The sequence below is a fragment of the Bombyx mandarina genome, chromosome 15, assembly GCF_030267445.1.
Source record: "Bombyx mandarina strain Sakado chromosome 15, ASM3026744v2".
Taxonomy (NCBI): Eukaryota; Metazoa; Arthropoda; class Insecta; order Lepidoptera; family Bombycidae; genus Bombyx; species Bombyx mandarina.
The window spans coordinates 4156057-4173252 of record NC_143221.1 but is presented as its reverse complement, the minus strand read 5'-3'; the positions used below and the strand labels follow the sequence as shown (position 1 = coordinate 4173252).

Below are 17196 nucleotides of genomic sequence, written 5' to 3'. Positions count from 1 at the left end.
CCGCTAGTACAGAAAAAAATGTGTTGGTATCATGTCAAGGTAATCTCTGGAAGGGCTTATTGAACACCCAATTACTTTTTAAAAAAAAAAACTTTTTTTCGTTGCAATACAAAAACCTTTTAACTAACGCTTCAATTAGTCATTATATTTCTTATTTATTTTTTACATCCCGCCGAATATTCTCGAATCGAGCGCCTCTTCAGACAGACATTGCCACAAACCACGTCACACACAAACACGCACTTATTCTAATGGTTTTAGTTGCAAAGTTCAAACTCCGGATTTATGACGACCACTTTAACTTATTTCAAATCAAATCGAAGGGATTGAGTTTCAGTCTGTCCTTGGAGCCGCTCCTTGACATTCAGAATCCCAATTTCTTGAGGGCCTTCAGATCCACGTCACCATAGTAATCCTCACTGTAAACCAGAAGGAACATTCAAGAATCTGTCGTAATTGATATAACGTTTTTGTTAACTGAAAACAGCTAGACTTGATCGTTTTAAAGCATATACAGAAAACATGATAACAACTCACCAGGAACTCGCATGCTAACTACGCATATCTCGATCTTAAAATTTAGAACCTCATTAGTTTTAATGGTTAAGTAAGTGAGAACAAAACGTACCTGAGATACGAGGGTAGGACAGTGCCTTATCGAACCATACCACCGTCTAGTTGTATCAGTGTACATAGACCAGGTACGAAATGAAAGTTATGTGCTAAAAGAACTAAAGAAATTAGATGTTAGAAAGTAGATGCAATCGAAATAAGAAACACAGTGTCCGTGAAAGTAGATAGGAAAACGGTGCAACAGTGCGAAACTAAACAGAATGAATACAACCGTAATTATTTTTATCAATTTTTGTTTATTTTATCACTAAACATTAAACTTAGTTATACAGTTTCTATCAAAACAACAACACTCAGTCGCAGCGAAACAGTTCAGTAATAATATATTTACAGGATATAATAATGAATATGGTGTTTTCGAATGGATAGCGGAATATTGGACTTTTTCTTTTACAAAACAAAAAAAAAACAATGATGCGTTAAATGCAGTCCTACTAATGAAACGATATAGGCTATTCCGTACAATGGATGCCTAACGTCTTAACAAAACAGGCTATGATGGACAGATACTATCGAAACTAACAATAATAAAATAAATATGTCTAACGCTTTATGGTTTCCACTAATTTCTAACCGGCCTCATGAAACTGTGTGTAAAAAAAATTATAAAGAGCAATTTTTTTGGCAACTTGCGGTAAATACAAATTCATTAACCGCGATTCACTCGATATACTAAATTTTAAGCCCGAGATTTTATCTCCGCGCTGCAAAAGCTACGTTAGAGGTCTCAGATTCATTTGCCTGACATTTGCTAGTGGTTCGCGAAGAATTGCTGATATTATACTACGTGAGTATTAAAGGTTAAAGGGTGGGAGTGTGTTTTTAGTTCTCCTTTGGAGGACGGGGTTTGAGCTGCTTGGGCTGGTTGGGGCGAGGCTGGCCGTCAGCCTGGAGCCCGGCGAGGAGCTCACTCTTGCGGATCGCCTTCAGATCCAATTCTCCATAGTAGTCCTCGCTGAAAATGTACGCGAAACTTACTGCCTCACGTCTCGGCTACAAAACCTTAACTCTAGCCTATCACAGTTTCATATATAAACGGCTGACTCAATATCTATAATAGCATATTCACTACGTCTGTTCGAAGCGTGAATTGTGAAATAAAATCTCGTCTACGGTCGGCGACTCGGAGTGAACTGCCTTGAAACGAACAAGAAAGATATCCGTTCGCTTTTCCAACTAAATGTTATTCAATGTTTGTTTTATGAACCTATCGTTCAGCTTTAGCGGGTATCGGAGCTCTTGCAAAAACATTTCTCAGTATAGAACTCGTTTGAGTGACCTTCCTTTTAGATGCCACATCGTGACCGGCACGAGCTCATCTCGGGTATCGATCTAATGTTATTGTTCGGAGCATATAGACCATGAACCGGACGCATTTTGAAAGATCTTCTTATTGTTCCCATTTTAAAGATAAACTTTTGAATAACTCAATCTTTATAAGAAAACGTTTGAATTTAACGTATTAATTAGGTATTTCAAAATTCAGGAGTCTAGATTACAAAACAGTACACATAGTGTCGTTAATTGTATAACACAAACTCGATTTTGTTATTTTGAAGCCGCGAACTACTTCTAACTCATTGCATAACAAAAGCATTGATAATTAAACCTTTGTCGTGATTCAGTTACACAAATGTTCGACAAGTTCAAATTCTTTAGAACAAATGGTCATTACCATGCTAACTCCGTTACGTACCACTTGTCTTTGAGTCTGGTCATCAATGCATGACTATAGGCGTGCTATTCTAAGAGCCAAGCTAATTTCTATAGCATACTCAAATAATACTAAACAAGGCTCCGAATCGCGTAGCTGTAGACGACTATTCCAAACAGTCGAACTTCGACTACGTAACATAACTACCTACACGTATTTTTTCAAGTTCTCACACTAAAAACAAGAAGGTGCAGAAGAATGGTTAGTCACAGGGATAACGTTGGTTTTGTGGATATGGTAACAGGGTACATTATTGGGAATTATTAAGACACCAAATTAAAACATAATTTTATAAGTTAACAATCGCCGGATAACGTATTAAAGATACTTGACGAAATAAAAAAGAACCACACCACGGAACCAATGACGTCGTACCAGCGAGTACGAGGAATTGCGTTCAAGCTTGTCAGTCAGTGCTTGAACGAAACAGGATGTCCGGATTCGATCATGTGAGGCTTGGTACTTTAAATTCAACATCCTTTACGTGAGTTAGATATAAATGTCGAGTTTATATTAATATTAGAAAGAAATGCAGTCTGTATGCAATAAAATAAGAAAGAAAACTACACTAGCTACTTACTACGAGTAAGCTGCGTATTAGATGTTGGGAAGTATTTATGGATCGAATGCAAACATCCAAATAAGTTTAGCTTAAATGCTGATTTCACTCACCATCCGGGAACATCTTCGGGGTCTTCGCAGTTACCAGTGCCGTCGGCGTCTCCGATCTTGAAAACGGTTCCGATGGGGCAACCGTACTCGCGGGCAACGCCCTCGAGACAGATGTAGTATTTACGGCAATCTTCGGGATGAGCGTGACGACTGAACGAGCCAGCGTTGGAGACCTCACCGGGGGCCGGGCAGCCGAATCCGTTTGCTACTTCTGAGAAATAAAAAAGGAAATAAAAGAAATAAGTAATTTAATTTTTTTATTGCTCATATGGATGGACGTGCTCACAGCCCACCTGGGGTTAAATGGTTTCTGGAGCCCATACACATCTACAAGGTAAATGCGCCACTCACTTTGAGATAAAGTTCTAAGGTCTCAGTATAGTTATATATTATAGGCAGGAATAGACAAAGTATGTCGGTATTAGAATGTTATCCTCGTAAGACCTGACCAAATAAGAAAGGGAGATAAATAATGTAATAGTGTTTGATGTACAATGAACAATACTACTGATATGACGCTCTATAATTAAATCACGATTTAAGTGGAAGTCTCAATGATAACACAGATATGTGTGGACAATGTTTGTGAGTAAATTGGGGAAAAAAAAACTTCGATACTTTAAAATTGATTGGTATTTACCAGCAAATAACTGGCAACAGATTCGAAAGTTGTATCTCAAGGTTCGTTTATAAAATATTCTCCTTTGCTTTATTTAATCAACAAATAAATAATAGCAGTATGTTTTTATTTATTGCTTAGATGGGTGGACGAGCTCACAGCCCACCTGGTGTTAAGTGGTTACTGGAGCCCATAGACATCTACGACGTAAATATCCACCCACCTTGAGATAAGTTCTAAGGTCTCGAGTATGGTTACAACGGCTGCCCCACCCTTCAAACCGAAACGCATTACTGCTTCGCGGCAGAAATAGGCGGGGTGGTGGTACCTACCCGCGCGGACTCTCAAAAGGTCCTAACACCAGTAAAATAAACGAGTATTATAAATATGTGCGTACCTTCGTTTTTGCACTCCGGAACCTGGTCAGCCCACATGCAGACGCGGGACTCTCTGTCGTAGGCAAGTCCGGGGCTGCACTGATAGCGGGAGGCTTCTCCGTTCCAGCAGTTCCAGAAAACGTCGCACTTGTTTTCATCAGGGAAGATGCCATACAGTCTCGAACAGTGAGGAGTGGAGATTGGGGGCTCTGTACAAAATTACACGAAATTGATAATGGATATGTAGAAGCTGTATCTAAAATAGGAAATGCGAAATGCAATCGTATTAAGCGATGCGACTATATTGATGTTGGACTTCTATACACGAACGAATGCTACGTTGAAAGAATCACAATCTATCTATATATACATATATAAAAATGAATTGCTGTTCGTTAGTCTCGCTAAAACTCGACAACGGCTGACCGATTTGGCTAATTTTGATCTTGAGTTATTTGTGGACGTCCAGAGAAGGTTCAAAAGGTAGATAAATGAATGAAAATGTTCGGAATTAAATAAAAAAAACAATTTCGTTTTCCCTTTAATGTCCCCCCCGTCGGACGGATTACTTTTGTTTGTTTTACAAAAGCTTAGGACTTTTATTTATCGATTGAGGCACTTCGAAGTCTGCGGGGTCAGCTAGTGTATAATAAAAATCAATTATATTTATTTAATATATTTATTTATTTAAGTAACTACCAGTTGTAGGCATGCATTCCAGTTTGAAGGACAGAAAGACAGCCATAATACAATTGAAAATTCGACTTTACATACATACGACAGTATATGTACATACATATAATGTCTACGGACTCCTTAATATCAGTTACCAATTAATGCACTAAAATATATGCCGTTCGCTTAATGCAAGTTTGTAAATAAATTACAATAAAAATTTTGATGATGGGCTGCCGAAACTACGTCTAAAAGCTTCTAAAAGCTTCTACGTCTAAAACACAAGAATCTACGAAAATGTTCAAAAAAAGGCAGTAATGCTTTATATTAATTTTGTTTTTATTGCTTAGATGGGTGCGAGTTCACAGCCCATCTGGTGTTAAGTGGTTACTGAAGCCCATAGACATCTACAGCGTAAATGCGCCACCTACCTTGAGATATCAGGTCTAAGCTAGTATAGTTACAACGGCTACCCCGCCCTTCAAACCGAAACGCTTTGTAGGCGGGCTGGTGGTACCTACCCGTGCGGACTTACCAGAGGTTCCACCACCAGTAAAATATACATCACTATTTACCACTATTAAAGTATACATCACTTCTATAGGCACATACAAGGTACCTTCATGGTAATATATATGTATGTCAATTATATCGTTTAAAACCAGTCAAATTAGACATGAATAAAAACATTAGTTTTTATCGTTTTATTTAAATAAAAAATAGCTCCGAAACTGGTCAAACGAAACCGTACCTACGTCAATTTAAATATTAATGAGGCGGCTCTAGTTCAAGGCTAACATATTTCGTATCCTATTATTACATGCGTTAGCCAAAGTAAGCGATCTCAGATGTCGTCAGATGCGAATATTTATCCTATGACCTTCTGTCACATCCTGGTTTCGTTATTCAATCAATATACGTGACATTATCTTCACTTTTAGCATTAACCTTTACTGTTTGTTACTAAGCGCTGCAATGAATTTAAAATTTTATTATGATTATTATCACATGGATTTTTTTGATTTTAGATTATTATTTTAAATACTTTTTTACGGCAAAATTCCGATTGAAATTCATTTCGTGTTATTTTCCAAAACAAAAGCACAAGCTTTTAAGTGTTACTAAAAAATCTTCTTTTAGGATTATCGTGTCGGTTTCGTAAGCTAATTTAAAAAAAAATGCAACCATCTTGTTTATTTTCCGCAAGATATAAAACAGACGTTATTGCCCTTACTTCTCTAATTTGGCAGACTCCAAATCTACTCGGTTAAGTAATTGACATAAAGAACTATCTCTTCTTTTTGTTCTAACGCTACCAATATACGAATATTACTTACCGAGCTGTGTCCTCTCTCCGCACTCAACGTTGTGAAGGTAGTCGCAGTTCTCGGTCAAGTATTTGGAATCTGTGGCGTCGAAAGCGAGACCGTTACCGCAGGTTTTCAGTTCGGCTACACCGTTGTCGCACTTCCAATATTTGTCACAGGAGATGTGGTGAGGGTAGAACCCGAAGTCGTCGGGGCATTTGAAGGACTCTTGGGCCACAGCTGAGAATAAAACGCAAAAATTAGATTTGAGTTTTGCTTCGCTTGAGCTTTTTTTTATTGCTTAGATGGGTGGACGAGCTCACAGCCCACCTGGTGTTAGGTGGTTACTGGAGCTCATGGACAAAGTTTTAAGGTTTCAGTATAGTTATCACAGCTGCTCGAGATATAAGCTCTAAGGTGTCAATATAGTTACAACGGCTACCCCACCCTTCAAACCGAAACGCATTACTTCTACACGGCAGAAATAGGCAGAGCGGTGGTACCTACCCGCGCGGACTCACAAGAGGTCCTACCACCAGTAAATACCTATAAAAACTATAAAATCTTTAACAATAAAAAAAAAACTTGTTATTATGTAAATTCCAACTGTTGCAATGCAGGCAACATATTATGGCCAATTTATAATAATACAAAAATAATGTAATATACAGTGATGTATTATTAACATTTTAATAAATAGAATATACGCTTTGTATATTATGAAATAGACACACCGAAATCCTCTTGAAATTTACTGACAATTTCAAAATTAGCTACAACAAAGTTTGCTAAGCAGCGTTTATGGCAATATTTTGCAACACACTGGTCTTGGGCAGGGCCGCTCTTTCTCCTCGGAATGCAATGTTGAGTAATAAACTAACACGCGACAAAGTCTAATAGGGTTAGTAAATTTGAGGCGTTGTTTGTGCACCTTACACGTGGCTTTTGACCCGTTGCTTGAGTTCAGTGGGTGCAGTAATATCATAATAGCACTCGATTAGCAAATTGGAATAATAACTTTTATTGTTACGAGTCTTACATAACACTCAATGTTGCATGCATTATTACATTTTTGCGAAAGCCTAGATGCTTGCATTTTCTGTTGCAGCTGTAACGCCAATTTTCGACACTGTTTCTTATGGTGTTAACGATAAAGTTGCAATTAGAATACAATATGTTTGTTGTTTTATACAATGACAGCTACACAAATAGACCACACGAAAACCGCAAGATGTAATCTCAGTAATTCGACATCATCGTCTTGTTTGCACACGAGTTGTATAGTATTACTGTTTACTTCACGTTATGTAAGAAGTGTGCTACTGGAATACAGGTACCGGTTGACATTTGCGATGAAAGCTATGCATCCGCGCTCTTTTGTAATAAATCAGTAATATAAAACTTTCATCATCATCATCATCATTATCCTGCCCTTCTCCCAGTCACCTGGGGTCGGCGCAACATGTTTTCTCCTTCCATACTCTTCTATCATATACCATTTCTTCGCTCACTCCCCTCTTACCCATATCGTCTTTCACACAATCCATCCATTTCTTCTTAGGTCTACCTCTTCCTCTATATCCTTCCACATTCATAGTTAACACTCTCTTACCAACCTCATTTTCATTTCGTCTCATCACATGTCCATACCATCCAAAAAAACTTTCATATAGGAGTTATTTCATTGCCTAAACTACATTTAACTAATTACAAATTACTAATTAAAGTTTTATTCGAAGAAGAAAACGTTGACTATATTATTGCGTGATTAATCGTGTATTCAATACATTACGTTATACAATCGTATCTAGCTAGTGATCATTACAAAATATTTACTCGTGTTGAAATTAAAACCAATTATATGTAATTTTGTGTAAACGGATTCGCGTGAGCTCTTTGATTTTCACATTAAGTACTGTAGGAGTATATGATTTATTGTGTTATTGAGTTTATATTTATTAAACCCGATAGTACAAAAAATAAGGGGCTCTGAAGACTACCGGACTGGATAGCCAGCGTTATCATTAGCTAAGTTTGAATCACGTAACATCCCGGAATTGAGGAAAACAACAGTACAAAAAAATAATTCTATCGCAATTTTCTTAGTTTTTTTTTTTTTTTGTTGCTTAGATGTGTGGACGAGCTCACAGCCCACCTGGTGTTAAGTGGTTACTGGAGCCCATAGACATCTACAACGTAAATGCGCCACACACCTTGAGATATAGTTCTAAGGTCTCAGTATAGTCACAACGGCTGCCCCACCCTTCAAACCGAAACGCATTACTGCTTCACGGCAGAAATAGGCGGGGCGGTGGTACCTACCCGTGCGGACTCACAAGAGGTCCTACCACCAGTAAAAATAGTAAAATCAATAGTAGTAAAATCAATAGTCTTGAAATTAGTAATGATTCAAGGAAGTATACGTAACAATTAATACATAAATAACTACATAGTTTTAAATTGAAATGAGCAGTACAAATATTTGTATATACATAGGTAACAGGACCTTTCAGAAATTTCTTACTAAATATTTTAAAATATCATTTCAATACGTAATATAATTACGTTAGTTGAACTGCTTTTCATCGAGTTATTATTCAAACTATTTGACCTTGTTTCACGAGCGACAGGAAACACAACAAAAATCTCATCTACATAAACCTTTACATTCCGTACAACCTTTCTTAAGAGACTAGGAAACCGAGGTGAACAACAGTTCAAGTCGTGCTTAATATGACTGAGCAATTGTAAATGTTTTATTAATCTTTAATCTATATATATAAAAATGAATTGCTGTTCGTTAGTCTCGCTAAAACTCGAGAACGGCTAGACCGATTTGGCTAATTTTGGTCTTAAATTAATTGTGGAAGTCCAGAGAAGGTTTAAAAGGTAGGTAAATATGAAAAAGCTCGATATTAAATAAAAATAACAATTTTGTTTTTCCTTTGATGTGTCCCCCGTCGGATGGATTCCATTTGTTTATTTTAAGTTTATTTTATACAAAAGCTTAAGTCTTTTATTTATCGATTGAGGCACTACGAAGTCCAAGAAGCTAGTATTAAATATTATTCGTAAATCATATCTTAAATATATAAAATTTCATATTAACAAGACATATGCATATTACAACTTCTTCGAGACTGATGATGAATAAACACAAAAGATAAGATCATCAATAAAATAAATCAAATCAATATGATAAGCCTAAAACAATATATCAAATCAAATCAAATCAAATCAAAAAAAAATTATTCAACATAAATGAAAGTACATACTTGTTGAACGTCAAAAGAACTACCGCCAATTCACAAGAACTAGCCTCCGTCCTGAGAAGAATTGGCAAGAAACTCAGCGGGCATGTCTTTTTTTTTTACATATAAAATTATTATTTATTTATTTTTTAATATTAGATTTTTTTTTAATATGAATTTTTTACACTGAGTATTATAACGTAACAATTACTACAATATTGAAATGCCTGGAGCGAGCAACTCATTCCCACTTTGTGCAATCTTCTAGTTACATTACATTATAATCTGAGTTATAACAAGAACAAAACGAGTCAATTCAACTTCTATTGCTTGCAACACTTAACTTGCTGCTACTAATTAAGATGAAAATGTTGCTTACATGTTAATTGTTCCCATTTTCAAGAACATTAAATTTCTATTCGCAATCCTTCAAATGCCTACGTTATTCTAATTGCAATGTTAAAAAATTTGTGGAAATTTAATATGCAACATCATTAACTTCTCATAAATATTTGGTAAAATTTTAAGCCCACGTTTTGTTGCCTGTAATAAGACAAATCAGATGTAGTATAAAATTCTTAATTCTTGTGTAGAAAAATTAATTTTTACATCGATACTCTTTTATTGCAACATTGCTGCGTTGATTTAATTTTTAATGTTTCTCCTTGCAGTAAGATGTCTTGTGACCTACTGTATCTAATGATGCTCAAAAGTAAAATAAAATTTTTATTATTTAGTAACTATCACATCTGTGTTACCAGAACCTATGCCCACTTTACGGCAAAAATTTACGGGACTGTACACGTACAAGCAGCGTTTTCGGTTTGCCTAACATTTGGTCTCGGGAAAAAAAAATATACACACAATTATTTGAACACTCTAAATTTGACCCAATCGTAATTTGTATAACTTAACTCTTGTAGACACAAGAGCAGGTTTCTACATGAGCATCGATGGTATGTTCACACGATATTACATAAAACATTATTCAATAACAAAGGTCGCAATTAAGCAATACAGTGAAAGCTATATAACTTGACCCAGCCAGATGAGAGCCGTGGGCGGAACTCTCGGTTTCATTGAACGATGCGCCTCCGCATCTATTGAGCCATATCGATTCTAACCTTTACTATTTAGATCGATTGCCCCATATTTAATTTTATAGGTTTGTTTATTTTAAAAAAACATACTAAATTAGCATTCTAAAAGGTTAAATTTAGCATCTTGGCAACTCTATTAAAACAGCTGTTAATTGATTTGACAATTCCGTTAATCATCAATTATTTATACTAATATATAAATCTACAGTGGTTTTTACCGATCTTCCGTTATAACTACTGAACCATGCATCCGATTGACTTGAAACTTTGTAACCATGAAAATACATGTACTTAATGGATAGGCTAATATTTATATGAATGTTGGACTCCCTAATAATAATGAAAATAAATAATAATATTAATTTTAAAGGCGCAGCGAATCGGGCGAGTACGGCTAGTAATTTACAACAATGTTTTATGATGAATTTAATTTATTTTTTAATTGATTGAATATTATACATACGATAATATATCTACGATGATTCAAAATAATTTAACGTAAAATAGCATTACATTTTTATGATTAAATGAAAAACGTAAAAGGTGAAAGCCGAATATCTAAATATTAATGTTTTTTTGTTTACACCACTAATTATAAGGTGATTAAGAAATATAATTCTTTATGGTAATTGGCTGTTTGTAATCCAAAAAAAAACGATCCCTTGTACGTGAGTGGCCCGATTGACGTAACCGTTCATTAGATAACTGTTGTACACGTGTCGGTGAAAGTTCGTGTACGCTCACGTTTTTTTATATTTTATTATTCTTTTAAACGCATGTGTAATGAGAGCACTTTAGAATAATAACGAAGTGCGTACACGCAAGCTTGAAGGGCCAGTTATAATACAATACAACATTAAAAGCTTGTCTCAAGATGAGTGGAGGCATTCACGTTGTGATCTCAATGGGCTGTTTTAACCACCGAACACTACGGAACCGTGAGCTTGGATTACAACCACAATAATAAATAATAATCTTAGTGATAATCATTTGGCACAGTTGCACAACCTCATCGCACACACACCAATAGTAACGTTTTTTTCTCAGGGCGACATCTAGTATGTTACAGAACATTGATCTAGTTACCCTACTTGTGACATAACTGCAATAAAAATATACTATGGTTTATGATTCTATTTAAGGTGTCTATGTACGTTCGCATCGTAATGATTACGCAAGTTTTTATTTGTATCGGTCATTATTCCGATCTTAATTGTTATCACTAATTTAATAGTACTGGATACGCTTAATAATTTCCGTTTAACATCTGTGAAAGCGCACAAATGTGGAAAAATTAACGTAACTTATCGAGTTCTCCTAAAAAGTCCACTGAAAAAGGCTCAGTTAACAACTATCTTTTTACTGAGACTTTATTTCATCCCAGCTCATCTCCTTTTTTTAAAGCTTCATCCCAATCGAGTTAAGTCTTAAAACATCTCATTTCGCTTCATAACATTTCACATATAAGAGAATATAAAAAGAAATAAGACCTGGCTTAAAGGCTTACCAGGCCATAAATCTTAAAAAGAAAAACTTGTTCTCAAATAACGTCTACCCAAAATGAATACATCTTTAACTATAGTGGATCTTGAACAACAAAAACGACCGCACAATAGGGCCGACAAGAGTTTATTTATAACTACGACGAAGGACAGACAATCACCACGTTTTATCTCAGAGCAGCATGACTGGACTCCTCGAGATGGCATTAAAAACTACACGTATCAAATACGTATTAAGAATTTAATAGGACCTTTTTTGTTTTTCGATCTGTTTACGGATATAATAAAATAAATTTCGAAACATTTATTTCCAGTTTAGCTCATTGAACAGTTATTTAGATCCAATATCTATTAGTTAATTAATAAAGGACCACGTTTTTCTTTTCAAAACACTTAAACGATCAATTTATTCTGTAAAAAATTCAAAGCATAAACAATTTTTGTTCAACTCAATTATTCAATAATTGGTGTTTACAGTACTCCGCTGTAGTCGTTAATAGTCTGTCGGTTTTAATTAAATACCGGATTCTCGAACAATTATTTAATTACCAAAACTAGCCGTGAGATGTTAAAGCATTGTGTTTGTGAAATTGAATTTCCGACGTATGTTTCCGTGAAGAGTCATCAAAATGTATTCAAGGCTGTGCAAGGTTTTTTTTTTTCAATTATATACCTAGACGCACTCCACCAAGAACGGGATTGACGGAGACAGCTAGTTGACGGAATCAAACGCAGTCACGATCCTCAGCAATAAGGGACCGATTGAAGAGATATATCTATAATTAATTGTTGGAAGCATTCAGAAATTTTATCGCGTCTTATGTCGATAGATTTATAACAGGTCGATTTCAATTGCTTATGTTGTATACAGCATCTTCTCGAAAACAATCGAATCACATTTAATTTCATTGTAATTCTCTCTCCAAATGACATTCGTATTCAATTTCACGATCGATTCAGAATAGTCCTGTCTACGCTTAAGTAAGATATATCTCGTAGATGTACAGATATTTTTATGTTAATAAATAAGTTACGCCTACAGCATGAGTTTTAAACAATTCCGTCAGTGCATTAATGTCGGTGGCGTAATATCTTATTCAATGACAGATTAACGTGTTGCACTGAATTAGAGAGAGTAACATTCCATATGAAATTAAAGGTGTAATTAACCATTATTTGAAACTTGTTAATGATCTTTTTATTCTTGGTAGCTAGTTACGTTACGTGATAAATGAATTCCATTTTTTTTGTAGTTGAATAATATTTCGCTGCTCTTAAGCGCATCTTTTGTGTATCTATGACAGAATCACTTTCCTAGCAATCTCTAATACTTTTAAACTGTTTCAAGTAATATCTATAATTCATTATTTTGTATCGTAATCACTTACGACGCTTCTAGAAGCACGCAAAATAAATAAAAGTCAACATGTATTTTTCTTTATGATTAAGACGAACAAAAACGTCAAAATTAGATATAAAGCAATCCTTGTCTGGATCTTTCATGTTCACTGAAGCGGTAATTTTCACTGTAAGTACTTACTCTCTTGCGAAATTCCCTCACGCAATGCTCTGTGATAATTGAATAACTTCACGCTTGCCATATTAATCTATGAATATTAGACAGCGTGGTTAAATAGCGTTAAAATTCTAGATGGACATGTAACAATGCCAGGGCCAGTGAATGGTTGCAGAAATAATACTAATTTTTATAATATATTTCGTAAGCATTATCGAGATTTCGGATAGTTTGCGAACGTGTATAAGAAGATACCGTTGAGAAATTTAATGAGAAACCAATGAATGGTTATATCTGAATATTTATGATCATTTGTTTAGACAAGTATATTGCTTACTGGTGGTAAGACCTCTTGAGTCCGCACGGGTAGGTACCACCACCCTGCCTATTTCTGCCGTGAAGCAGTAATGCGTTTCGGTTTGAAGGGCAGCCGTTGTAACTATACTGAGACCTTAGAACTTATATCTCAAGGTGGGTGGCGCATTTACGTTGTAGATGTCTATGGGCTCCAGTAACCACTTAACAACAGGTTGGTCATGAACTCGTCCACCCATATAAACAAGCTTATCTTACAAAACTGAAAAAAGGAACAAACAATTTTTGAAACGTCAAAAAAATACATCGTAATCAAATTAGTTTTTAATTATTTCAACATTCCAACACAATAGTTCTTGTGTGTTTTCACAAGTTTCGAAAAGAAAAACTATGTTGTCTTATGCAAGGCAGACAGAACTCGTGCGAACTAGGTACGTGCTAAAACTTCCAAACAATAGTCTCTATCGCAAATAGCTTGAGTCCAGTGAAAATCGTCTTTAGACAATCAATTTAACGCAAGATTTTATAATGACGGGTTACTTTACATTCTAAACATGTTGCTGTTGCCAAGTAATTTCTGATTCTCTAGCATTATTAGTATAGTGAACTAATGCTTGAATACAAATGAATTTTGAAGAAGGAAAATGAAAACTTAATGTACTTTACATTGAATGCGGTCTTCTTTCTTCTAAAATGTATAATACATTAAAACTTTGGAACGATATATATACTTTAGACCTGCCAAAGAGGGATTGAAGAAATGTCCATCCACTAAATAACGCAAAGCAGTCTTGGATTCCGGTTTGAAGGGTGGGGCAACTGCTATATGATGAAATTAAAATTTCGACCTCATGTCTCAAGGTGGGTGGCGGTACTTACTTTTGTTGTCTATGATTTCTTTCAAGAAGTAGTTCCACTTAACCCTAGGCGGACTGTACTTCCCATATTTCCCATAAATTATTAAAATTAATAAAATTAATGACCTCAATATACATGTAGATATTAAAGAGCCATAAAAATTTGTAGGTTTGTATGTCACGTACTTCTGGGACCGAAATATTTGTGGCCCGAGGCGCTATGAGCTCATTACGAAAATCATGCAAATATGTCAGGCTTGTTGCGTAAGTATTAGCACGGGCATGAATTTTAATGCGAATACCTCTCATTGCGACAGGTTTAAATGTGCCTGATTTTGACATATAGATGATGTTAGCATAGTATTATTTTAGTAGTATGATCTTTTTTTTTTTTGTTTTCCTTACTTAAGCTATTGGTCTTGAGAGATCATATCAGCGTCACCGGGCGAGTAGTTGAGCTCACGGGGCTCAAACCTAACGTTGTTGCTAACACAAACCCTAGCAAGAGCCATGCTTCGAAATCTACCACCGGATTGGAAACGCGGCCCACTGAGAAGATCCGGCAAGAAACTCCTTGGGCTGTGTCTGTGGGTTAATTTACTCGCCGAGCCCTTCGTCGCAAGCGACGGGTTCGACGAGAACGATGACCGGTGCTTGGGGTACCTAAAAGCTCCGTTAGTGGATCAGAAGGATCCGAAATGATATGAGTATGATCTGTGGCGTTAGTAATATATGGTCTGTGATCGAAATACAATTAATTCACAGAAAATAATGAGTCCTTTGATTTTATTCTGGCTCAACGACAACATACACTGCGTCAGGGTACCCTTCGAATGATATAATCCTTTTACCTGTTACGATTAATACTAAAAGAATGTTAGATAGCCGTCGTGAAAATCTACAGAAAGACGCAAATACGGCACGTGGACGTCGAGTTGCCTAAATTAACCAATTTTGAAAATTCAATACACAATAGAGAGAAGATAAATTTTTTTTATACCTATTAATTGTCAGTCAATGCGTAGGTTTAGTAAGCGGGCCATTTGTGCCTTTAAAAAATCCCTTATTAAAAGATAGTAATTAGTAATAAGGTTCATTGATACTTGTAGCTTTCGACTAAAATGTAATTTTTAGTTTTTTGAATTATTTAATTTTGTAGAAAAATTTATCTCTCTGAGCTCATGTAAATAAATAATTATTTTTATAGTGTTTATTTAAAGTCAACAAGATATATCCAAGTATATGATTCTATAGTTAGAAACGTGTGGTAATCCTATTCCTTATTTTCCAAATGTAATTTTTTTGAAACAAAAATTCAAAGCTCTTAATAATTGTAACGATATGCAAGTAGTAGCATTGCAATTGCAGTTATACCGATGCAGCAAGTGAAAATCAGTGAAAGCTTAAAACTAGCTTTCTAGGGCTAGAGCTTAAAGCTTTCAAATTGCAAACAATCGCGATACGATAATAGCACTCATTTACATATACAATCAGTTATATGAAATGACTACAATTTTCATTTGTTTTTCTTTCTAGTTAAAACGGTATACGTTTGCGAGAAAGATTTTGAATAAAAAACAAATCGGCATATTTTCGTGAGCATATGTGTAGTATTCAAAAGGCTAATAGTAAGTTGCTGTTGCAGTAGCTGGCATAACCTGGATCAATTAACTAAAATTAAATTATTATTTTTTGGTATTCAATTATAGATAAATAAAATTCATAATAGTCGAGAAGGTCGCTGTATTAACACAAAATCGATAACGACTGATCATGTGTCACTCGGGAATAATCGATATCGTTACACAAAATTGCAATATCGTTACTAGCGTGACGTCACAGCTGCAGCCCGTAGTGTGGAAACTTCGATATCACACTTTGACAACTATCGCGATCCGTCGATGAAAACGTATCGGGCGGATCGTCATCTTTCGGCGTACCTTAAATATTTGAAAATACTACGTACCTACGCCGAGAGCGGCCGCTAGCACTAATAAACACCTCGAATTCATATTGCGAACTAAGTCCTGGCACGAGAGTAGTGGACACTGTAACGTTCTAGCACACACTGCGAGCGGGTGAATGGGCGGCTCAAGCTTTTATATCGGGTGATCGGACGCGTCGCTTCGACGGTGAAAAGCGACGTCGCCGCCCGCGCACGCCGCGCTCTGTGAGACACCCTCGCGGGAAGAATTACCCTTGTACCGGGTTAACCTCAAAAGTAATTTTAATTAAACTTTTTTTTAATGTTTAGATGGGTGGACGAGCTCACAGCTCACCTGGTGTTAAGTAGTTACTGGAGCCCATAGACATCTACAACATGAATGTGCCACACACGTGCTTGCGGTAGGCAGTGGCTTGGCTCTGCCCCTGGTATTGCTGAAGTCCATGGGCGACGGTAACCACTCACCATCAGGTGGGCCGTATGCTCGTCTGCCTACAAGGGAAAAAAACACACACCTTAAGATATAAGTTCTAATGTCTCAAGTATAGTTGAGCGTTGAAGAGCTAACGTAACCTACTTGCACGAAATGATACATACTGGCCATCAATAAGCGTTTGTTTTTAAAAGCATGTCTGTCATTAGTATTCCATTGTATTTATTTTAATATGAACGTAATGTCTTATAAAAATTGTAATGGTTGAATGTAAATAAAA

General features: G+C 35.9%; 1 protein-coding gene across 2 annotated transcripts; it reads right to left on the bottom strand.

Moving 5' to 3' along the window:
• Positions 1 to 237: 237 nt before the first annotated feature.
• On the bottom strand, positions 238 to 16664 carry Gasp (Chitin binding Peritrophin-A domain-containing protein Gasp). 2 transcript variants are annotated; one of them, XM_028177684.2, is made up of 5 exons: positions 16505 to 16664; positions 6028 to 6237; positions 4036 to 4224; positions 3020 to 3230; positions 238 to 419 (listed from the first exon to the last, which is right to left on the bottom strand). In XM_028177684.2, the coding sequence occupies exons 1-5, from the start codon at positions 16548 to 16550 to the stop codon at positions 365 to 367; spliced, it is 711 nt and encodes a 236-aa protein (XP_028033485.1). In that variant the 5' UTR covers positions 16551 to 16664; the 3' UTR covers positions 238 to 364. The 2 variants fall into 2 exon arrangements, with proteins under 2 accessions (XP_028033485.1, XP_028033484.1); XM_028177683.2 differs by lacking the exon at positions 238 to 419 and adding an exon at positions 850 to 1588.
• Between the last annotated feature and the right edge of the window lie 532 nt (positions 16665 to 17196).